This window comes from Pristiophorus japonicus, chromosome 16 (assembly GCF_044704955.1).
Source record: "Pristiophorus japonicus isolate sPriJap1 chromosome 16, sPriJap1.hap1, whole genome shotgun sequence".
NCBI classification, from domain to species: Eukaryota; Metazoa; Chordata; class Chondrichthyes; family Pristiophoridae; genus Pristiophorus; species Pristiophorus japonicus.
This window is the reverse complement of record NC_091992.1, coordinates 64,350,719-64,370,316: the sequence shown is the minus strand read 5'-3', so window position 1 is coordinate 64,370,316 and position 19,598 is coordinate 64,350,719. Positions and strand designations below refer to the sequence as shown.

Sequence of the window (19,598 nt, the reverse complement as noted above, 5' to 3'; positions counted from 1 at the left end):
GCCTCTTGTTGGTCGGGATGATGCGCTGAAATGGCCTCCTTCTGTGCTGTAAACTTCTATGATTCTATGATTTTGAACACCTCTATTAAATATCCCCTTAACCTTCTCTGCTCCAAGGAGAACAACCCCAGCTTCTCCACGTAACTGAAGTCCCTCATCCCTGGAACCATTCTCGGAAATCTCTGCACCCTCACATCCTTCCTAAAGTGTGGTGCCCAGAATTGGACACAATACTCCAGCTGGGGCCGAACCAGTGTTTTATACAGGTTCATCCTAGCTTCCTGGCTTTTCTATTGTATTCCTCTTCTATTTATAAAGCCAATGTCTGCCCTTTAATGGCCTTCTCCTGCCACCCACAGTCAGTGGGTGAGGCACGGAGATGCAGTTGGTCTCTACTGAGACATGTATCCAAGTACAGGACAAAGCCAGGTCCCTTCACCCCTGCCACAGGTCATTGATCTGCCAATGCTTTGTAACACCTTGGATATTGGGAAGCACATTGGTGTTCTCCCTGCACAACATTAATCTCGCACCCAAAATGTGGGTAATGCAGGGAGGGGGTAGAGAAAACAGCCAGAAACTACAGAAACCATTCTATAGATAGAAAATTAACTCTGGACAGAGATAAACGCAGCCTATTGAACATCCCCGATTATAATCGCTCCACCATCGGTGGCCGTGCCTTCTGTTGCCTGGGCCCTAAGCTCTGGGACTCCCTCCCTAAAACTCTCCCCCTCTCTATCCTCCTTTAAGATGCTCCTTAAAACCTTCCTCTCATCTGTGCTAATCTCTCCTTATGTAACTCGGTGTCAAATTGTGTCTGATAACGCTCCTGTGAAACACCTTGGGATATTTTACCACATCATAGGTGCTCTATAAATGCAAGTTGTCGTTGTTATTGTCACAGGGGTGGGAGAGGTGTGGGTGGGGTGTGGGTGTGGGTGTGGTTGTGTGTGGATTTGGGTGGGGGTGGGTGGGTGAGTTTGGGTGGGGTGTGGGATGTGGGTGTGGTTGTGTGTGGGTTTGGGTTTGGGTGGGGGTGGGGTGGGTGAGGTTGGGTTTGGGTGGGGGGGGGTGTGGTTGTGTGTGGGTTTGGGTGGGGGGGTTGGGGGATGTGGGTGGGTATGGGTGGGGGGGTTGGGGGATGTGGGTGGGTATGGGTGGGGGGGTTGGGGGATGTGGGTGGGTATGGGTGAGGGGGGGGTGGGTTTGTGCCCTTATCCTACGGGTTGTGGGAGCCCATAAACCCTCTCGCTGTACAGGACTAATGACCCTCTCGGCCGGGGTAAAGCTGGTTACGGCCATGGGAGGAACATTCAGGGCACGGCCTATCAGTCCGTTAATCAGCTTACGAACCCTTCCACTACTTTCCACAGCTCCCCAGGAGAGGAATAAAGATAGAAAAACAATCAAGTTAATGGAATCATCTCTGTTTAATAACTGGGAAACACTGCTGGTGCAGGCAGGCCTGAAGCAAGGGGGAGAGCGTTGCCTGGTTTGTGCCCCCTCTTGGGGAAGGCTAATGAGGCACAAACGATTTCTCGCCGGCCGGGGGCAGGGGGAGGGGCGCAATTGGGGCGCTGCCATCTCCTGCGGAATAGCTCGCGAGTTAGCGGAGGTGCAAACCGGCAGCACCCCACTCCCACCAATAGCACCCGGGCCACTGCACCGATGATGATGTCATCGCCATGCGCAGCGACCTGTTTCCGCCCCATGGCGGAGATTGGACAAGGCGCCGTGAGGTCACCATGGGCAATGTCAGTGCCAGCCTCGCAGGTCACGGCCGCGCTCTGCTCGCGGGGCGAAACGTAAAGGGGGTGCACGGTGCCTTTATTCAGCATGGCCGGCCTTCCGTTACCCAATTCGCAGAGTCCATGCCGCGATGGTGCAGCCCGGCACTCCACCCCTGCGGCCACGGCACCCTGCTCCCCCGTGGTGTAGTGGAGCCCACTCACCCCACTGCCGAGCCTTTAACACGGAGAGGTCGCACAGCGCTGGACAATTCCCGCTTATATCGCCCCGTTCCTGCCCCGAGAGGCAGTGGAGTGCCCAACATTGCCCTTCAGTCGGTAACACCAGGCTGGTGCTGGGCCTCCATGCCGGGCGTAGCAAGTCCCGCCCCGTCTCGGTTACCGAATGGGGCGGCACCGAACGTGGTCCCAGAATCGGAACCATTACTGGGATCAGTCACTGGAGAGGCAGGAGTTTAGTCGCCAGCTCAGAGAGGAGATTCATCTTTAGGTGAACAGGGAGAAAGGTGCGTAAAAGACTATAGAGGAAAAGATTGTAAAACAACACGAGATGTGGGAAGGCCACAAACTAGGAAACAGTACAAAGAAATGGAAACTAACAGGTGCAGGGAACAATTGGGGAACTGAAGCCATTGATGAAAATAGAAACCCAGCAGTAAGTGAAACTCGATTGTGGGTGGGCCAGAGACCAATCGCAGAATTTGCTGAAGAGCGATCAGAGAGAGTAGATGAAGAAAAGGTGGTGTGGGTTACATGGATGTTCAAAAAGCATTAGATGAGGTCCCACATAAGAGAATGAGGGAAATGTGGGCACGTGGGTATAGGGATGATCCGGGGGCAGGGTGCAAAGGGTCAGGGGTGGAGGAAGTGTCTCAGACGGGATCATGCAGTGAGTGGGGTTCCACACGGGTTTATGTTGGAGTTTCTCTTACTATATACAGAAATGATCTTGGTGTAAGAACTGAGGGAACATATCTGCTCCTGACACCAAAAATGGGCTATGGTAAACTGTGACAATGACTTTGGGAGGATACAGAGAGGGGAGCAGCATTGGAGATAAGTGGCACATGCAGGTCAACGTGGAAAGCTGTGACAATTATTTTGGAAGCAGCAGTGTGACAGGAAATTGATCTTACCTTGTGTGATTTTAAATGGAGCAGAGGGACCTTGTAAAGTCAAAACGGTCACTACAGACGGCAGTGCAAGTATATCAGGCCAATGGACTCATGGTTTTATATCTAGAGGCATAGATTAGAAAAGCAAAGAATCCCATGAATTACATGGCCTGCCTCTGTGCTGTAAATTCCACTGGGCCCAACAGGTTGATGCCGATGTTTATGCTCCACAAGACCCACCTCCCACAGCTCTTCATCTCCCCCAATCAGCAAAACCCTTCTCCCGCATGTGTTTATCCAGCTCCCCCTGCAATGCCGCTGGTCCATTCGCTCCACCGCTCCCCATGGCAGCGAGTTCCACATTCTCACCGCGCAGGGTGAAGACGTTTCTCCTGAATTCGTTATTGGAAGTGGTGATGTTGAGCTTGTACGACGCATTAGTTAGGCTGCAGTTCAACTACTGCATGGAGTCTTGTGCCCCTATTACAGGACGGAGGTTGCAGTGTGGGTTCACTGGTGTATCGCCAGAGATAAGGGGGGAGAAATTGGGTGCATTTGCATTTAGGATTAGCACCCCTGGGATGACTTTGTGACCGGGGTCGGTGCCACTGCCGACTCCGACTAAATTGGCCGGGAGTTTAGCGGCGGCCATGATCACCGTGCGCATCGCCCCGTTAGTGGGGCCCGCTCCTACATTGGGTTTTGCCCCCGGAGTAGAGTGGGGCGGTGACAGTGACAGGGGACACATGCCGGATCCCTGCCCCTACCGGGGCGGTAGTTAAAGGGGAGGCGGCCGGCGTTTCCGTTGGCGCTTGGATCGCGGGCTGTTGGCGGGGTTGGTGCCGCGATCACTCGGCCCGGCAGGCTACTAATCGCCCGCACCCCTGGTCCTCGGACTCCAGGTAGCCGGCTGCTGCTTCAGCAGAGTCAGAAGGGCTACACGGACCACTACGGAATGTTGCTGAGGCCTGTGCCCCTTTACCGCCCCAGGGAACTTCCTACTCCACTTCCTTCCGGGGCAATAAGCTGAATTTATTGCTGGGGCGGGACTTCTGCCACGCCACAAAGTCTGGCCCCTCCCGAGTGTTACCGCCCCCAGGCCGGGCAGAGCCCAATTTCTAGGCCAAGGAATGACAGTTATTGATGGAGATTGAAGAGCTGGAATGGGGAAGAGGTGACCCTGATGATGAAGGGGCGATGATAAGGTGCACAGTTACAGAATGTTTCCGCTGGTCAGTGAAATGGTAAAGAGAGGACACAAACTTAATAGAATCACAAAAAGAGTTACTGGGGAGGTTAGAAACATTTCTTTACCAAGAGGATGATTTGACTATGTGTCATGTATGTACATGCAGCCACCAGATGGTGTAATTGTTGGAGGCCACTGAGCAACACACACATGGTGCTGCTCTGGTATAAAAGGCCAGCCATTTTGAGAATCAGGCACTTTGGGCCTAAATAAAGCAGAGCTAAGGGTGTACCTTGTTTAGTTAAACATTACTCAGTTTGAACCTTTATTGCATACATAACAGTTGGCAACGAGAATACAAGAAGCTTTGTTTACAAAATGAGCACGATTGGATTTTTAGAGTGATTCGTGGAGGGAGAAGATTGGGCAGACTTTGTGAGCCATTTGAACCAGTACTTCGTGGCCAACAAAATGAAGTGGGTCGACGATGCAGATCGGTGCTGGGCTGTGTTCCTCACTGTGTGCGGTTCAAAGATCTACAGTCTGATGAAGAATCTACTCATGTCTAGTGTTCAAACAGAGAAAACTTATGAGGAGTTGTGTACATTGGTACGGGAGCACCTCAAGCCAGACGATGGCACCATCATCTCAAGATACAAGTTTTACACACGTTCGATCAGAGGGCCAGAGCGCGGCGGAATTCGTTGCCGACCTGAGACGTCTAGCGGGACCGTGCAAGTTCGGGACGGTGTTTGCAGACATGCTGCGGGACTTCTTTGTTATCGGTATCAACCACGAGGTGATCCTGCGCAAACTTCTGGCGGTGGAGGAGTTGGATTTAAAAAGGGCCATCCAGATCGCTCAATGACGATTAACAGGAGTCTAAAGCAAATAGCGGTGAAGAACCGAACCTCGGCAAGTACTGTAAATGTGATTGATTCGGCATTCGGCAGAGCGGCACACGGCAGGGCCTATCCGGCTGCATTCGCGAAACCTGTGGCTGCCCAAATCTGCCAGCGGGAACGTATCCGACTTCTCCGTGTTGGCGTTGTGGGGGAAATCATCGGCACCAGCAATGCCGATTTAAGCAATATAGATGCAAAGGCTGTCTGAGAGTGGGGCATCTCCAGCGCAAGTGTCCGCAGATGAGCAAGCGTGCTGTGACACGCCACGTGGAGGATGAGAGTCAGACTAGCGCGGATCTGGATATGCAATCCGAGATGCCAGAGGAGGAAGTGTATGGACTTGGGGAGGGCATCAAACAAGAAATTATGGGTGCATGCAATAAGGGTGCAGCAGTTATAATGGGTGACTTTAATATGCACATAGATTGGGCTAACCAAACTGGAAGCAATACGGTGGAGGAGGATTTCCTGGAGTGCATAAGGGATGGTTTTCTAGACCAATATGTCGAGGAACCAACTAGGGGAGAGGCCATCTTAGACTGGGTGTTGTGTAATGAGAGAGGATTAATTAGCAATCTCGTTGTGCGAGGCCCCTTGGGGAAGAGTGACCATAATATGGTGGAATTCTGCATTAGGATGGAGAATGAAACAGTTAATTCAGAGACCATGGTCCAGAACTTAAAGAAGGGTAACTTTGAAGGTATGAGGCCTGAATTGGCTAGGATTGATTGGCGAATGATACTTGAGGGGTTGACTGTGGATGGGCAATGGCAGACATTTAGAGACCGCATGGATGAACTACAACAATTGTACATTCCTGTCTGGCATAAAAATAAAAAAGCGAAGGTGGGTCAAGCGTGGCTATCAAGGGAAATCAGGGATAGTATTAAAGCCAAGGAAGTGGCATACAAATTGGCCAGAAATAGCAGCGAACCCGGGGACTGGGAGAAATTTAGAACTCAGCAGAGGAGGATTGATTTGCTGAGGTTTGATTAGGGCAGGGAAAATGGAGTACGAGAAGAAGCTTGCAGGGAACATTAAGACAGATTGCAAAAGTTTCTACAGATATGTAAAGAGAAAAAGGTTAGTAAAGACAAATGTAGGTCCCCTGCAGTCAGAATCAGGGGAAGTCATAACGGGGAACAAAGAAATGGCAGACCAATTGAACAAGTACTTTGGTTCGGTATTCACTAAGGAGGACACTAACAACATTCCTGATATAAGAAGAGTCAGAGGGTCTAGTAAGGAGGAAGAACTGAGGGAAATCCTTATTAGTTGGGAAATTGTGTTGGAGAAATTGATGGGATTGAAGGCCGATAAATCTCCAGGGCCTGATGGACTGCATCCCAGAGTAATTAAGGAGGTGGCCTTGGAAATAGCGGATGCATTGAAAGTCATTTTCCAACATTCCATTGACTCTGGATCAGTTCCTATCGAGTGGAGGGTAGCCAATGTAACCCCGCTTTTTAAAAAAAGGAGGGAGAGAGAAAACAGGGAATTGTAGACCGGTCAGCCTGACATCGGTAGTGGGTAAGATGATGGAATCAGTTTTAAGGATGTCATAGCCGCGCATTTGGAAAGAGGTGACATGATAGGTCCAAGTCATCATGGATTTGTGAAAGGGAAATCATGCTTGACAAATCTTCTGGAATTTTTTGAGGATGTTTCCAGTCGAGTTGACAAGGGAGAACCATTTGATGTGGTATATTTCAGAAGGCTTTCGACAAGGTTCCACACAAGAGATTAATGTGCAAAGTTAAAGCACATGGGATTGGGGTAGTGTGCTGACATGGATTGAGAAATGGTTGTCAGACAGGAAGCAAAGAGTAGGAGTAAATGGGTACTTTTCAGAATGGCAGGCGGTGACTAGTGGGGTACCGCAAGGTTCTGTGCTGGGGCCCCAGCTGTTTACACTGTATATTAATGATTTAGACGAGGGGATTAAATGTAGTATCTCCAAATTTGCAGATGACACTAAGTTAGGTGGCAGTGTGAGCTGCGAGGAGGATGTTATGAGGCTGCAGAACGACTTGGATAGGTTAGGTGAGTGGGCAAATGCATGGCAGATGAAGTATAATGTGGATAAATGTGAGGTTGTCCACTTTGGTGGTAAAAACAGAGAGACAGACTATTATCTGAATGGTGACAGATTAGGAAAAGGGGAGGTGCAACGAGACCTGGGTGTCATGGTACATCAGTCATTGAAGGTTGGCATTCAGGTACAGCAGGCGGTTAAGAAAGCAAATGGCATGTTGGCCTTCATAGCGAGGGGATTTGAGTACAGGGGCAGGGAGGTGTTGCTACAGTTGTACAGGGCCTTGGTGAGGCCACACCTGGAGTATTGTGTACAGTTTTGGTCTCCTAACCTGAGGAAGGACATTCTTGTTATTGAGGGAGTGCAGCGAAGGTTCACCAGACTGATTCCCGGGATGGCGGGACTACCTATCAAGAAAGACTAAATCAACTGGACTTGTATTCACGGTAGTTCAGAAGAATGAGAGGGGAGCTCATCGAAACGTTGAAAATTCTGATGGGTTTAGACAGGTTAGATGCAGGAAGAATGTTCACAATGTTGGGGAAGTCCAGAACCAGGGGTCACAGTCTAAGGATAAGGGGTAAGCCATTTAGGACCGAGATGAGGAGAAACGTCTTCACCCAGAGAGTGGTGAACCTGTGGAATTCTCTACCACAGAAAGTTGTTGAGGCCAATTCACTAAATATATTCAAAAAGGAGTTAGATGTAGTCCTTACTACTAGGGGGATCAAGGGGTATGGCAAGAAAGCAGGAATGGGGTACTGAAGTTGCATGTTCAGCCATGAACTCATTGAATGGCGGTGCAGGCTAGAAGGGCCGAATGGCCTACTCCTGCACCTATTTTCTATGTTTTCTATGTTTTTCTATGACTGTACTCCTTCATAACCAAGAGTAAACCAATTTTGATTAATATAAAGTTTAACGGGATACCGGTATCGATGGAACTGGACATGGGAGCGAGTCAATCGATCATGAAAGAGAGGCCATTTAATAAGCTGTGAGATACTAAGACAGTGAGGCCCAGGCTGAACCCTGTTAAAGCCAAGCTGCGCATGTACACCAAAGAACTGATAAAGGTGATTGGCAGTGCACAAATTAACGTGTCATGTAATGGTGCAGTTCACGAGTTACCGCTGTGGATCGTTCCAGGCAATGGCCCAACGCTGCTCAGCAGGAGCTGGTTGGAGAAAATCAGATGCGACTGGAACGACATAAAGGCTTTGCTTTCGGAGGAAGATACATGTGCCCAAGTATTGAGCAAGTTCCCCTCACTGTTTGAACCGGGTATCGGCAACTTCATGGGAGCCAAGGTACAGTCCACGTGGACTCAGATGCAAGACCCATCCATCATAAAGCTCGGGCAGTTCCGTATATGATGAGGAAGAAGGTCGAAATTGATCTGGACAGACTCCAGCGTGAAGGGATCATATCACCGGTCGAATTTAATGAATGGGCCAGCCCCATTGTTCCTGTGCTGAAAAGAGATGGCTCAGTCAGAATCAGAGGCAGTCGGGGAGCAGTGTTGGTGAGGCCTATAAAAGGCCCAGCAGCAGCAGCATCGAAGAGGCCAGCCGGTGCAGCTGCAGCAGTGAGGCAAAAAAGAAGTAGAAAGAAATTGAAAGGTGGCGTCACAGCCAAGGGGGTAAACGATTGGCTGGTGATTGGTGAGTAGCTTTTCTTTTCTTTATCAGTGAGTAACTTTTAGCATTGTTGTTGCCAAATTAAGTTAATCTAAGGGTTAAGTCATGGCAGGAGAGCTCGGACACGTGTTATGCTCCTCCTGTAATATGTGGGAAGTCATGGACACTTCCGTGTCCCTGATGACAACGTGTGCGGGAAGTGCATCCGCCTGCAGCACCTGACAGACCACATTACGGCACTGGAGCTGCAGGTGGATTTACTCTGGAGCATCCATGATGCTGAGAATGACGTGAATAGCACGTTTATTGAGTTGGTCATACCGCAGGTAAAGGGTACACAGCCAGATAGGGGATGGGTGACCAACAGGAAGAGCAGTGCAAGGAAGGTAGTGCAGGGGTCCCCAGCGGTCATCCCCCTGCAAAACAGATACACCGCTTTGGGTACTTTTGAGGGAGATGACTCATTAGGGGAGAGCAGCAGCAGCCAAGTTCATGGCACCGTGGGTGGCTCTGCTGCACAGGAGGGCAGGAAAAAGAGTGGGACAGCTATAGTGATAGGGGATTCGATTGTAAGGGGAATAGATAGGCATTTCTGCGGCCGCGGTGTATTTGGACTTTCAAAAGGCTTTTGACAAGGTCCCACACAAGAGATTGGTGTGCAAAATCAAAACACATATTATTGGGGGTAATGTACTGACGTGGATAGAGAACTGGTTGGCAGACAGGAAGCAGAGAGTCGGGATAAACGGGTCCTTTTCAGAATGGCAGGCAGTGACTAGTGGAGTGCCACAGGGCTCAGTGCTGGGACCCCAGCTATTTACAATATACATCAATGATTTAGATGAAGGAATTGAGTGTAGTATCTTCAAGTTCGCGGATGCCACGAAACTGGGTGGCAGTGTGAGCTGTGAGGAGGACGCTAAGAGGCTGCAGGGTGACTTGGACAGGTTAGGTGAGTGGGCAAATGCATTGCAGATGCAGTATAATGTGGATAATTGTGAGGTTATCCACTTTGGGGGCAAAAACACGAAGGCAGAATATTATCTGAATGGCGGCAGATTAGGAAAGGGGGAGGTGCAACGAGACCTGGGTGTCATGCTTCATCAGTCACTGAAAGTTGGCATGCAGGTACAGCAGGCGGTGAAGAATGGTATGTTGGCCTTCTTAGCTCGGGGATTTGACTATAGGAGCAGGGAGGTCTTACTGCAGTTGTACAGGGCCTTGGTGAGGCCTCACCTGGAATATTGTGTTCAATTTTGGTCTCCTAATCTGAGGAAGGAGGTCCTTGCTATTGAGGGAGTGCAGCGAAGGTTCACCAGACTGATTCCCGGGATAGCTGGTCTGACATATGAGAAGAGACTGGATCGACTGGGCCTGTATTCCCTGGAGTTTAGAAGGATGAGAGGGGATCTCATAGAAACATATAAGATTCTGACAGGACTGGACAGGTTAGATGCAGGAAGAATGTTCCCGATGTAGGTGAAGTCCAGAACCAGGGGACACAGTCTTAGGATAAGGGGTAGGCCTTTTAGGACTGAGATGAGGAGAAACTTCTTCACTCAGAGAGTTGTTAACCTGTGGAATTCCCTGCCGCAGAGAGTTATTGATGCCAGTTCATTGGCTATATTCAAGAGGCAGTTAGGTATGGCTCTTATGGCTGAAGGGATCAAAGGGTATGGAGAGAAAGCAGGAAAGGAGTACTGAGGGAATGATCAGCTAAGATCTTATTGAATGGTGGTGCAGGCTCGAAGGGCCGAACGGCCAACTCCTGCACCTATTTTCTATGTTTCTATGTTTTTGTGGAGACTACAAGGCTACGATCAACAGGGTTTCGAAACAAGATCAGTACCCATTACCAAAGGCTGATAACTTGTTTGCGAAGCTAGCCAGAGGGAAGTCATTCATAAAACTGGACTAGACGTCAGCCTATATGACACAGGAGTTGGTCGAGGTGTCGAAGAGGAATATTGAAAATCTACTGAAGTCCGTTCCCAGAACCGTCGTGTTCCAAGATGACATCCTGATCACCGGTAGTTGAGATAACGATCAGCCATGATCTAATTTAATGGCAGAGCAGGCTTGAAGGGCTGAATGGCCTCCTCCTATTTTAATGTTCTCCCACAAACCATTTTCAATCAGAAGCTATCAATAATTTTGAAATGAATTTGATAGTTTCTTCAAAACGAATATTAAAACTATGGAGCCTGAGCACGAGAGTGGGATTAGACTGGGTGGGATATTAAAGGGGGGGGGAGTGAGGGGGAGAGTGGGATTAGACTGGGTGGTATATTAAAGGGGGGGAGTGAGGGCGAGAGTGGGATTAGATTGAGTGGGATATTAAAGGGGGGAGTGAGGGCTAGAGTGGGATTAGACTGAGTGGGATATTAAAGGGGGGGGAGTGAGAGGGAGAGTGGGATTAGACTGGGTGGGATATTAAAGGGGGGGAGTAAGGGCGAGAGTGGGATTAGACTGAGTGGGATATTAAAGGGGGGGAGTGAGGGGGAGAGTGGGATTAGACTGGGTGGGATATTAAAAGGGGGAGTGAGGGGGGGAGTGGGATTAGACTGGGTGGGATATTAAAGGGGGGGAGTGAGGGGGAGAGTGAGATTAGACTGGGTGGGATATTAAAGGATGCGGAGAGTGAGAGGGAGTGTGGGATTAGACTGGGTGGGATATTAAAGGGTGGGGAGTGAGAGGGAGTGTGGGATTAGACTATTTGGCTCATGCGGTGGAAGGTGATGTGTGAGACTAAGAGGTGTATTTGCTGGTTTCTCTGGTGCAGCATTGAAGGATTCAATCAGCAAAATACTGGTGAAGGGTTTCTGAATAAATCAAATGCTGTTTTTATTACTTGGTGTTTTGCAGATTGTCCTTTATCCCCCGAAGAAAGCCATGAATCAGTGGCCTTGATGGTGCCCAGTGATCGGTGTGGGCAATGCTTGCCATGAGTCCGGAGACAGACACGATATCGGCAGAGCAGCACCAGGAAGATTGGTAATCAACCACCGCGATGGATTGGGGAATTTCCTTCATTCTGCAACCAGACAATCTCAGTTTCCAAAAGCTCTCGGTCACACTCACTGCTCCCCAGAAACATTCTGCTCATTTCCAACTCCCTGGGGGAGAGATGTTGCGGTGGGAATCCAGGCGGAGTGGTAATTTTAGCGCCTTGAAAAGATTTATGCCTCCCGCCCAGAAATTCGTCACATTCGGGCGAGGAGCTGACAGCGGCAATAACGGAAGTTTGGTCGGTACATTTGGCAGAACGATTGCGCATGCGCGGAACTCCGAGTCAGATCCCGGGAAAAGCCAAGTCTTAAAGGCGCGGCATAGTAACACACCCGTTAAAGTTTTCACAATCACTTGTGTCATGTATTCAACCAGCAATGTAACCCATGTATAATCTGACCTAAGTTGTACACTGTGAGAACACTGACCACTAGGTGGGAGACACTCCTAACCTGGGCCTTCAGGTACAAAAGGGGAAGCTCCACCCACCTTCATCACTTGAGTGCTAAGGAATAAAGGACAGGTTACAGACTGACCTCTCAAGCATGGGCCTCGTGTGCATTTATACTGTATAGTAAGGACCTATCAACTTGTTTTCAAGCTGCACTGTTATGTGTGTCTGTCGCTGCAAGATGGGAGGCTCACGCACCGTGCTGTGTGTAAACCTTGCACTGACTGTGACTGAGACTCATGCACCGTGCTGTGTGTAAACCTCACACAGTGACTGAGACTCACGCACCGTGCTGTGTGTAAACCTTGCACTGACTGACTGAGACTCACGCACCGTGCTGTGTGTAAACCTTGCACTGACTGACTGAGACTCACGCACCGCGCTGTGTGTAAACCTTGCACTGACTGACTGAGACTCACGCACCGTGCTGTGTGTAAACCTTGCACTGACTGTGACTGAGACTCACGCACCGCGCTGTGTGTAAACCTTGCACTGACTGACTGAGACTCACGCACCGTGCTGTGTGTAAACCTTGCACTGACTGTGACTGAGACTCACACCATGCTGTGTGTAAACCTTGCACTGACTGTGACTGAGACTCACACCGTGCTGTGTGTAAACGTTACATTGAGTGTGACTGAGACTCACGCACCGTGCTGTGTGTAAACCTTACACTGTGACTGAGACTCACGCACCGTGCTGTGTGTAAACCTTGCACTGACTGACTGAGACTCACGCACCGTGCTGTGAGTAAACTGTAGTGTATGTAGCACACAAATCACTGACTCCACATGGTCTGGTGTAAGTCTAACTGCTGTGACCTTCGTCCTTTATTGTTCAGCTCCAGAGTGCCTCCCAGGTGTGGTGGTCAGCATTATATAGCCTTTGTTACAGGTACTACCAGTGTTTCCCACCACAGCGCCCCCTGTGATGTGGCATAGTACTTACATTACATTTAAGGTACTGGGACGATACACACATCATTACATCACATCACCTTCCCCCCCCCGCCCCCCACCTGGACGCAGGACAACGATACACACATCATTACATCACATCACACTTGTCCAACGGAAGGCAGGTGGGCATAGACAGTGCGTTAGTATGGTACATATTATCTGGTACATTAACTGGTTATTGACTGGTAGCGGAACCTTGATTTCCTTGTTAGCCGTTATCATTAATTCTACTTCATCCATTATTTTACACAAATACAGTGGCCATTCAGCATAAAAAAAGTAATTCTTATTATAAATTCACTATCTCACGTTAAAATAGCTCATTTTAGACTCGCTATGCCAAACAGAAGTCCTTTGTGGGGACCACCTCTTTGTAAGGCCCTTTTAAGACTCCCGGGTGCATTTCCTCTTTAAGGCGCCATCTTTGATGCAGGAGGATTCCATGAGGCTTCTCCTTGGGCGCCGCCATAGAAACATAGAAAATAGGTGCAGGAGTAGGCCATTCGGCCCTTCGAGCCTGCACCACCATTCAATGAGTTCATGGCTGAACATGCAACTTCAGTACCCCATTCCTGCTTTCTCGCCATACCCCTTGATCCCCCGAGTAGTAAGGACTACATCTAACTCCTTTTTGAATATATTTAGTGACTTGGCCTCAACAACTTTCTGTGGTAGAGAATTCCACAGGTTCACCACTCTCTGGGTGAAGACGTTTCTCCTCATCTCGGTCCTAAATGGCTTACCCCTTATCCTTAGACTGTGACCCCTGGTTCTGGACTTCCCCAACATTGGGAACGTTCTTCCTGCATCTAACCTGTCTAAACCCATCAGAATTTTAAACGTTTCTATAAGGTCCCCTCTCATTCTTCTGAACTCCAGTGAATACAAGCCCAGTTGATCCAGTCGTTCTTGATAGGTCAGTCCGACCATCCCGGGAATCAGTCTGGTGAACCTTCGCTGCACTCCCTCGATAGCAAGAATGTCCTTCCTCAAGTTAGGAGACCAAAACTGTACACAATACTCCAGGTGTGGCCTCACCAAGGCCCTGTACAACTGTAGCAACACCTCCCTGCCCCTGTACTCAAATCCCCTCGCTATGAAGGCCAACATGCCATTTGCTTTCTTAACCGCCTGCTGTACCTGCATGCCAACCTTCAATGGCTGATGTACCATAACACCCAGGTCTCGTTGCACCTCCCCTTTTCCTAATTTGTCACCATTCAGATAATAGTCTGTCTCTCTGTTTTTACCACCAAAGTGGATAACCTCACATTTATCCACATTATACTTCATCTGCCATGCATTTGCCCACTCACCTAACCTATCCAAGTCACTCTGCACCCTCATAGCATCCTCCTCGCAGCTCACACTGCCACCCAACTTAGTGTCATCCGCAAATTTGGAGATACTACATTTAATCCCCTCGTCTAAATCATTAATGTACAATGTAAACAGCTGGGGCCCCAGCACAGAACCTTGCGGTACCCCACTAGTCACCGCCTGCCATTCTGAATAGTACCCATTTACTCCTACTCTTTGCTTCCTGTCTGACAACCAGTTCTCAATCCCTGTCAGCACACTACCCCCAATCCCATGTGCTTTAACTTTGCACATTAATCTCTTGTGTGGGACCTTGTCGAAAGCCTTCTGAAAGTCCAAATATACCACATCAACTGGTTCCCCCTTGTCCACTCTACCGGAAACATCCTCAAAAAATTCCAGAAGATTTGTCAAGCATGATTTCCCTTTCACAAATCCATGCTGACTTGGACCTATCATGTCACCTCTTTCCAAATGCGCGGCTATGACATCCTTAATAATTGATTCCATCATTTTACCCACTACTGAGGTCAGGCTGACCGGTCTATAATTCCCTGTTTTCTCTCTCCCTCCTTTTTTAAAAAGTGGGGTTACATTGGCTACCCTCCACTCGATAGGAACTGATCCAGAGTCAATGGAATGTTGGAAAATGACTGTCAATGCATCCGCTATTTCCAAGGCCACCTCCTTAAGTACTCTGGGATGCAGTCCATCAGGCCCTGGGGATTTATCGGCCTTCAATCCCATCAATTTCCCCAACACAATTTCCCGACGAATAAGGATTTCCCAGTTCCTCCTCCTTACTAGACCCTCTGACCCCTTTTATATCCGGAAGGTTGTTTGTGTCCTCCTTAGTGAATACTGAACCAAAGTACTTGTTCAATTAGTCCGCCATTTCTTTGTTCCCCGTTATGACTTCCCCTGATTCTGACTGCAGGGGACCTACGTTTGTCTTCACTAACCTTTTTCTCTACATATCTATAGAAACTTTTGCAATCCGCCTTAATGTTCCCTGTAAGCTTCTTCTCGTACTCCATTTTCCCTGCCCTAATCAAACCCTTTGTCCTCCTCTGCTGAGTTCTAAATTTCTCCCAGTCCCCGGGTTCGCTGCCAATTTCTGGCCAATTTGTGTGCCACTTTGATGCTCTTCTGCTCCGACACGATGCCGCCGCCATCTTCTTCTCCGCCGCTCCGAATGCCCTCCGCCGTTGCAGCCTCTGCTCCCCTCCGCTGCCACCTGACTTGCCGCCTCTCCTGCGGCCGTCGTGGCTTCTCCAGCGGCCGCACTTGCCGCGTCCTCCGTGGCCTCCCCTGCGGCTGCCATGGCCTCCAGCTCCTCGGCGGGGCCCTTCCGAACCACCGGCCCCTGGATCCCTCAGCACCCCGCCCGCAACGCCCCTCTGTGCAGGGCTGCTTGCCTGTGGGGGCTGAGGCTGTAGGGTCTCTGTGTAAGATCCAGGCCTGGGACTTGCCTGTGGGGGCTGGGGCTGCAGGGTCCCTGTGTGAGATCTGGACCTGGGACTTGCCTGTGGGTGGATTGAGGCTGCAGTTCCAGCTCAGTCGGCACTGCTCTCTGGGGACCCGGGGCACCCCGGGGAGCAGCAGCCTGTGGAGGAATGAAGTCTTCCCAGCTCCCACGGACCTTCCCCATCCACCTCCGGCCGAGGAGCGTCGGCCCATCGCCTGCAATGACCCACAGAGGTAAAGCGTGTGTCTCGTCCCCATGGGATACCTGCACCATCGCTCTGCCAAGAACAGGTATCAGTTCCCTGGTGTAGGTACGCAGCTTCGCCGTGACCGGGACCAGCTTGGGTCGTGCAGCTGGGTTAATCCACAGTTTATCAAAAGTTCTCCGACTCATCAACGACGGACCCGAGCCCGTGTCCATTTCCATACTCACTGGGACTCCGTTGATTTTTACTTCCCTTATCACTGGGGGCGAATCGTCGGTGCACGTATACAGTCCAAGCACCTCATCTTCTTCTACCTGCTCCTCGCTGAACAGTGGATCATCCCCCATCTCCTCAGCCAAATGGGAGTCCGATTTCTTTTACACATACGCTGAAGGTGGCCTTTAACGTGGCAGGTATTGCACGTATACACCGCAAACCTGCACCGGTGAGCCCCATGGCTTCCTCCACAGCGCCAGCATGGTGCTGCTTGATTGGCCCCCCTCGGCGGACTCTGAGCTCCAGGACCCCGAGGTCCATGCTCTCTGCCCCGGGCAGAGCCACGTTCTGCAGTTTTGTCCGTGGTGGGCGCTATCCTGTGGACAGTGCCTGCCGGGTTCGAGACTGTGTGGATCATTTGCTTGGTGCTGCAAGTCGAGGTCATATATGCCTGGCTGATGGCAATGGCCTTTGTCAGAGTGACTGTGGGTTCCGTGGCCAGCAGCTTGTGAAGGAGGCCCTCGTGGCCAATCCCCATGACGAAAATGTCCCGTACGCCTCGTCAAGGTGTGCCTCAAAATCACACGGCGCCGCGAGTTTCCTGAGGTCCGCAGCATATTTGGTGACATCCTGGCCCTCGGGTCTGCAGTGATGGTAAAATTTGTATCTGGCCGTGAGGATGCTCTCCTTCGGCTTCAACTGGTCATGAATGAGTTCAGTCAGCTCCTCGTATGACTTGTCCCTGGCGCTCCCAGGTGCCAGCAAATCCCTGACGAGACAGTAAACCTCATCGCCACAACTGGAGAGCAATATCACCTTACGCTTCTCTCTCATTGCGTATGTGTCCTCCATCAGGTCATTTGCTGTGAAGTAGTACGCGAGCCTTTCCGTAAAGGCCTCCCAATCATTGACCACGGTAAAATCCTTTAGCGAGCCCAGAGTAGCCATGGTTGCGTGGAGTTCGTCCGCTTCCTCGTTGCCAATGTGGTGTATGTAGCACACAAATCACTGACTCCACACGGTCTGGTGTAAGTCTAACTGCTGTGACCTTCGTCCTTTATTGTTCAGCTCCAGAGTGCCTCCCAGGTGTGGTGGTCAGCCTTATATAGCCTTTGTTACAGGTACTACCAGGGTTTCCCACCGCAGCGCCCTCTGTGGTGTGGCATAGTACTTACAATACATTTAAGGTACTGGGATGATACACACATCATTACATAACATAAACCTTGCACTGACTGTGACTGAGACTCACACACTGTGCTGTGTGTAAACCTTGCACTGACTGTGACTGAGACTCATGCACCGTGCTGTGTGTTAACGGTACACTGACTGTGACTGAGACTCACGCACCGTGCTGTGTGTAAACCTTGCACTGACTGACTGAGACTCACGCACCGTGCTGTGTGTAAACCTTGCACTGACTGTGACTGAGACTCACGCACCGTGCTGTGTGTAAACCTTGCACTGACTGTGACTGAGACTCATGCACCGTGCTGTGTGTAAACCTTGCACTGACTGTGACTGAGACTCACGCACCGTGCTGTGTGTAAACCTTGCTCTGACTGTGACCTTCGAGGGAAGCGCTTCCTCATCCCTTTAAGTAGCTGCCGGTTAACGACCTGCAAGCCTACACCGACTGTGTTTCCAGACTGTGTTCTTGGCAGACGCTCAATGAGGCGGCCGCACCGAATTTACCGACCGGGGCGCAAGCATGGGCATTGCACCAGGAATACGTCAGGATCGGAGCGATCGTCAGCAGCTGGGCGCTAGCGGTTTGCGCCCCCGATGAGTTTCGAATGAATTTTGGGTCGGGGCGCTAAATGCTGTGCTCCTGGTCGGTAACCTCACCTCTGGCCGCCCTCTGCCCCCTCTGGCCGTTAGCTGAGCCGTTAGACAACCGAGAGTCTAGCCCTCTGAGTTTCCTTGGGCAATCAAATGAAACACACACAGCGCCAATGGAACTGACTGTAATTAAGAGATTGACTGGCCTCGGGCCAGCATCTAATGCAGCAATATGATTTGATGCTGGTACTCACGTAATGCTGGTTTGGGACAAATCTTCTTTCAAATCCCAGCACCTCGATGTGTCTGATGTAAAGATTCTCCATCCTGGGCTGACAATAAATTGATAAACCTTCTCAGAAGTGCCGTGGCTCCCCACCCTGCACAGCGAGTCTGTCAGGGTCACTCCTGAGCTGTCGATAAGTTGGTTCCCCTCCTGTTCCTTTCACACCACAACTCCCAGTTTGAGATTGCAATGATTGGATGAGAGAAATCTGGTCCTTTCCCCTCTCTCTGAGCTGCCTCAATATCTCCCAGCTGCTTCCTGCTTGTACCAGTCACGTGCACTGTAACAGGGAAGTGAAAATCACTGTGAGGAGATACCAGTTTCAGTAACAATTTTGCAAATCTGTTTTGCCTATTCATTTTATTTAAATAATCACCTGATTCTGAGTACTGAGCCTAGATTGGGGCTCTGCCCCCACACGCAGCAGGAGAGCAGAGACTTGCCGGGTTACACTGCACTTTCCATCAGCCACCTATTACGCGCAGCCCCTGATCATTGAGTCCATTGAATGTGTAATGGGCACCCGATCCCATACCGCCCGCTTAGCGCCACCACCCGAGATGAATTTCTAGCCCAAAATGAGGTTGTGTTGTTCCCACCATGGACACCAGCTTTCGGCCCTCTCAGGCCCCAAGCCCCAGGCTCCAGACCATGTTGTGTGAAACGCTGAGTTATGTGTGAGACAGCTGGTCCATACTGAGTGCAGCTGACCATTGAACACAACATGGGAATCCCCAGCAACTGTTTTGAGGGGTCTTAAATAAGACGAGTTAAGCTGAGGGGAGTTGAGCTGTGCAGAGTAGACTGGAATCAAGTCAGCTGGAACTAGTTAGCTTCCACAGTTTCAAAAAAGAGTCAGGAGATCAGAGCTCAAAAAGGTTAACTACCAAAAAGAAAGACTTGCATATATATATAGCACCTTTTACCGTCATCAGATGCCCCAAGGTGCTTTACAGCCAATGAAGTACTTTTGAAGTGTAGTCACTGATCGGCACCCCATCCACCACCTTCAACATTCACTCCCTCCACAACCGGCGCACCGTGGCTGCAGTGTGTACCATCTACAAGATGCCCTGCAGCAACTTGCCAAGGCTTCTTCAGCAGCACCTCCCAAACCCACGACCTCCACCACCGAGAAGGACAAGGGCAGCAGGCGCACGGGAACACCATCACCTCCACGTTCCCCTCCAAATTACACATCATCCTGACTTGGAAATATATCGCCGTTCCTTCATCGTCGCTGGGTCATATTCCTGGAATTCCCTCC

At 50.2% G+C, this 19,598-nt stretch overlaps 1 protein-coding gene and 1 long non-coding RNA gene across 5 annotated transcripts in view; one reads left to right on the top strand and one right to left on the bottom strand.

Moving 5' to 3' along the window:
• ncf1 (neutrophil cytosolic factor 1) overlaps window positions 1-18,553 on the bottom strand; it is a 299,264-nt gene extending 280,711 nt beyond the window's left edge. For all 4 annotated transcript variants that reach the window (XM_070857395.1, XM_070857398.1, XM_070857396.1 and 1 more), the window contains exon 1: window positions 18,300-18,553. In XM_070857395.1, coding sequence (XP_070713496.1) covers window positions 18,300-18,371 — 72 coding nt within the window. In that variant the 5' untranslated portion in view covers window positions 18,372-18,553. The remainder of the gene's footprint in view (window positions 1-18,299) is intronic.
• On the top strand, window positions 1,717-12,187 carry LOC139226558 (uncharacterized). Its single transcript, XR_011587286.1, has 2 exons — window positions 1,717-2,257; window positions 11,501-12,187. It is a non-coding gene; the product is annotated as an uncharacterized lncRNA (long non-coding RNA).
• Window positions 18,554-19,598: the final 1,045 nt, after the last annotated feature.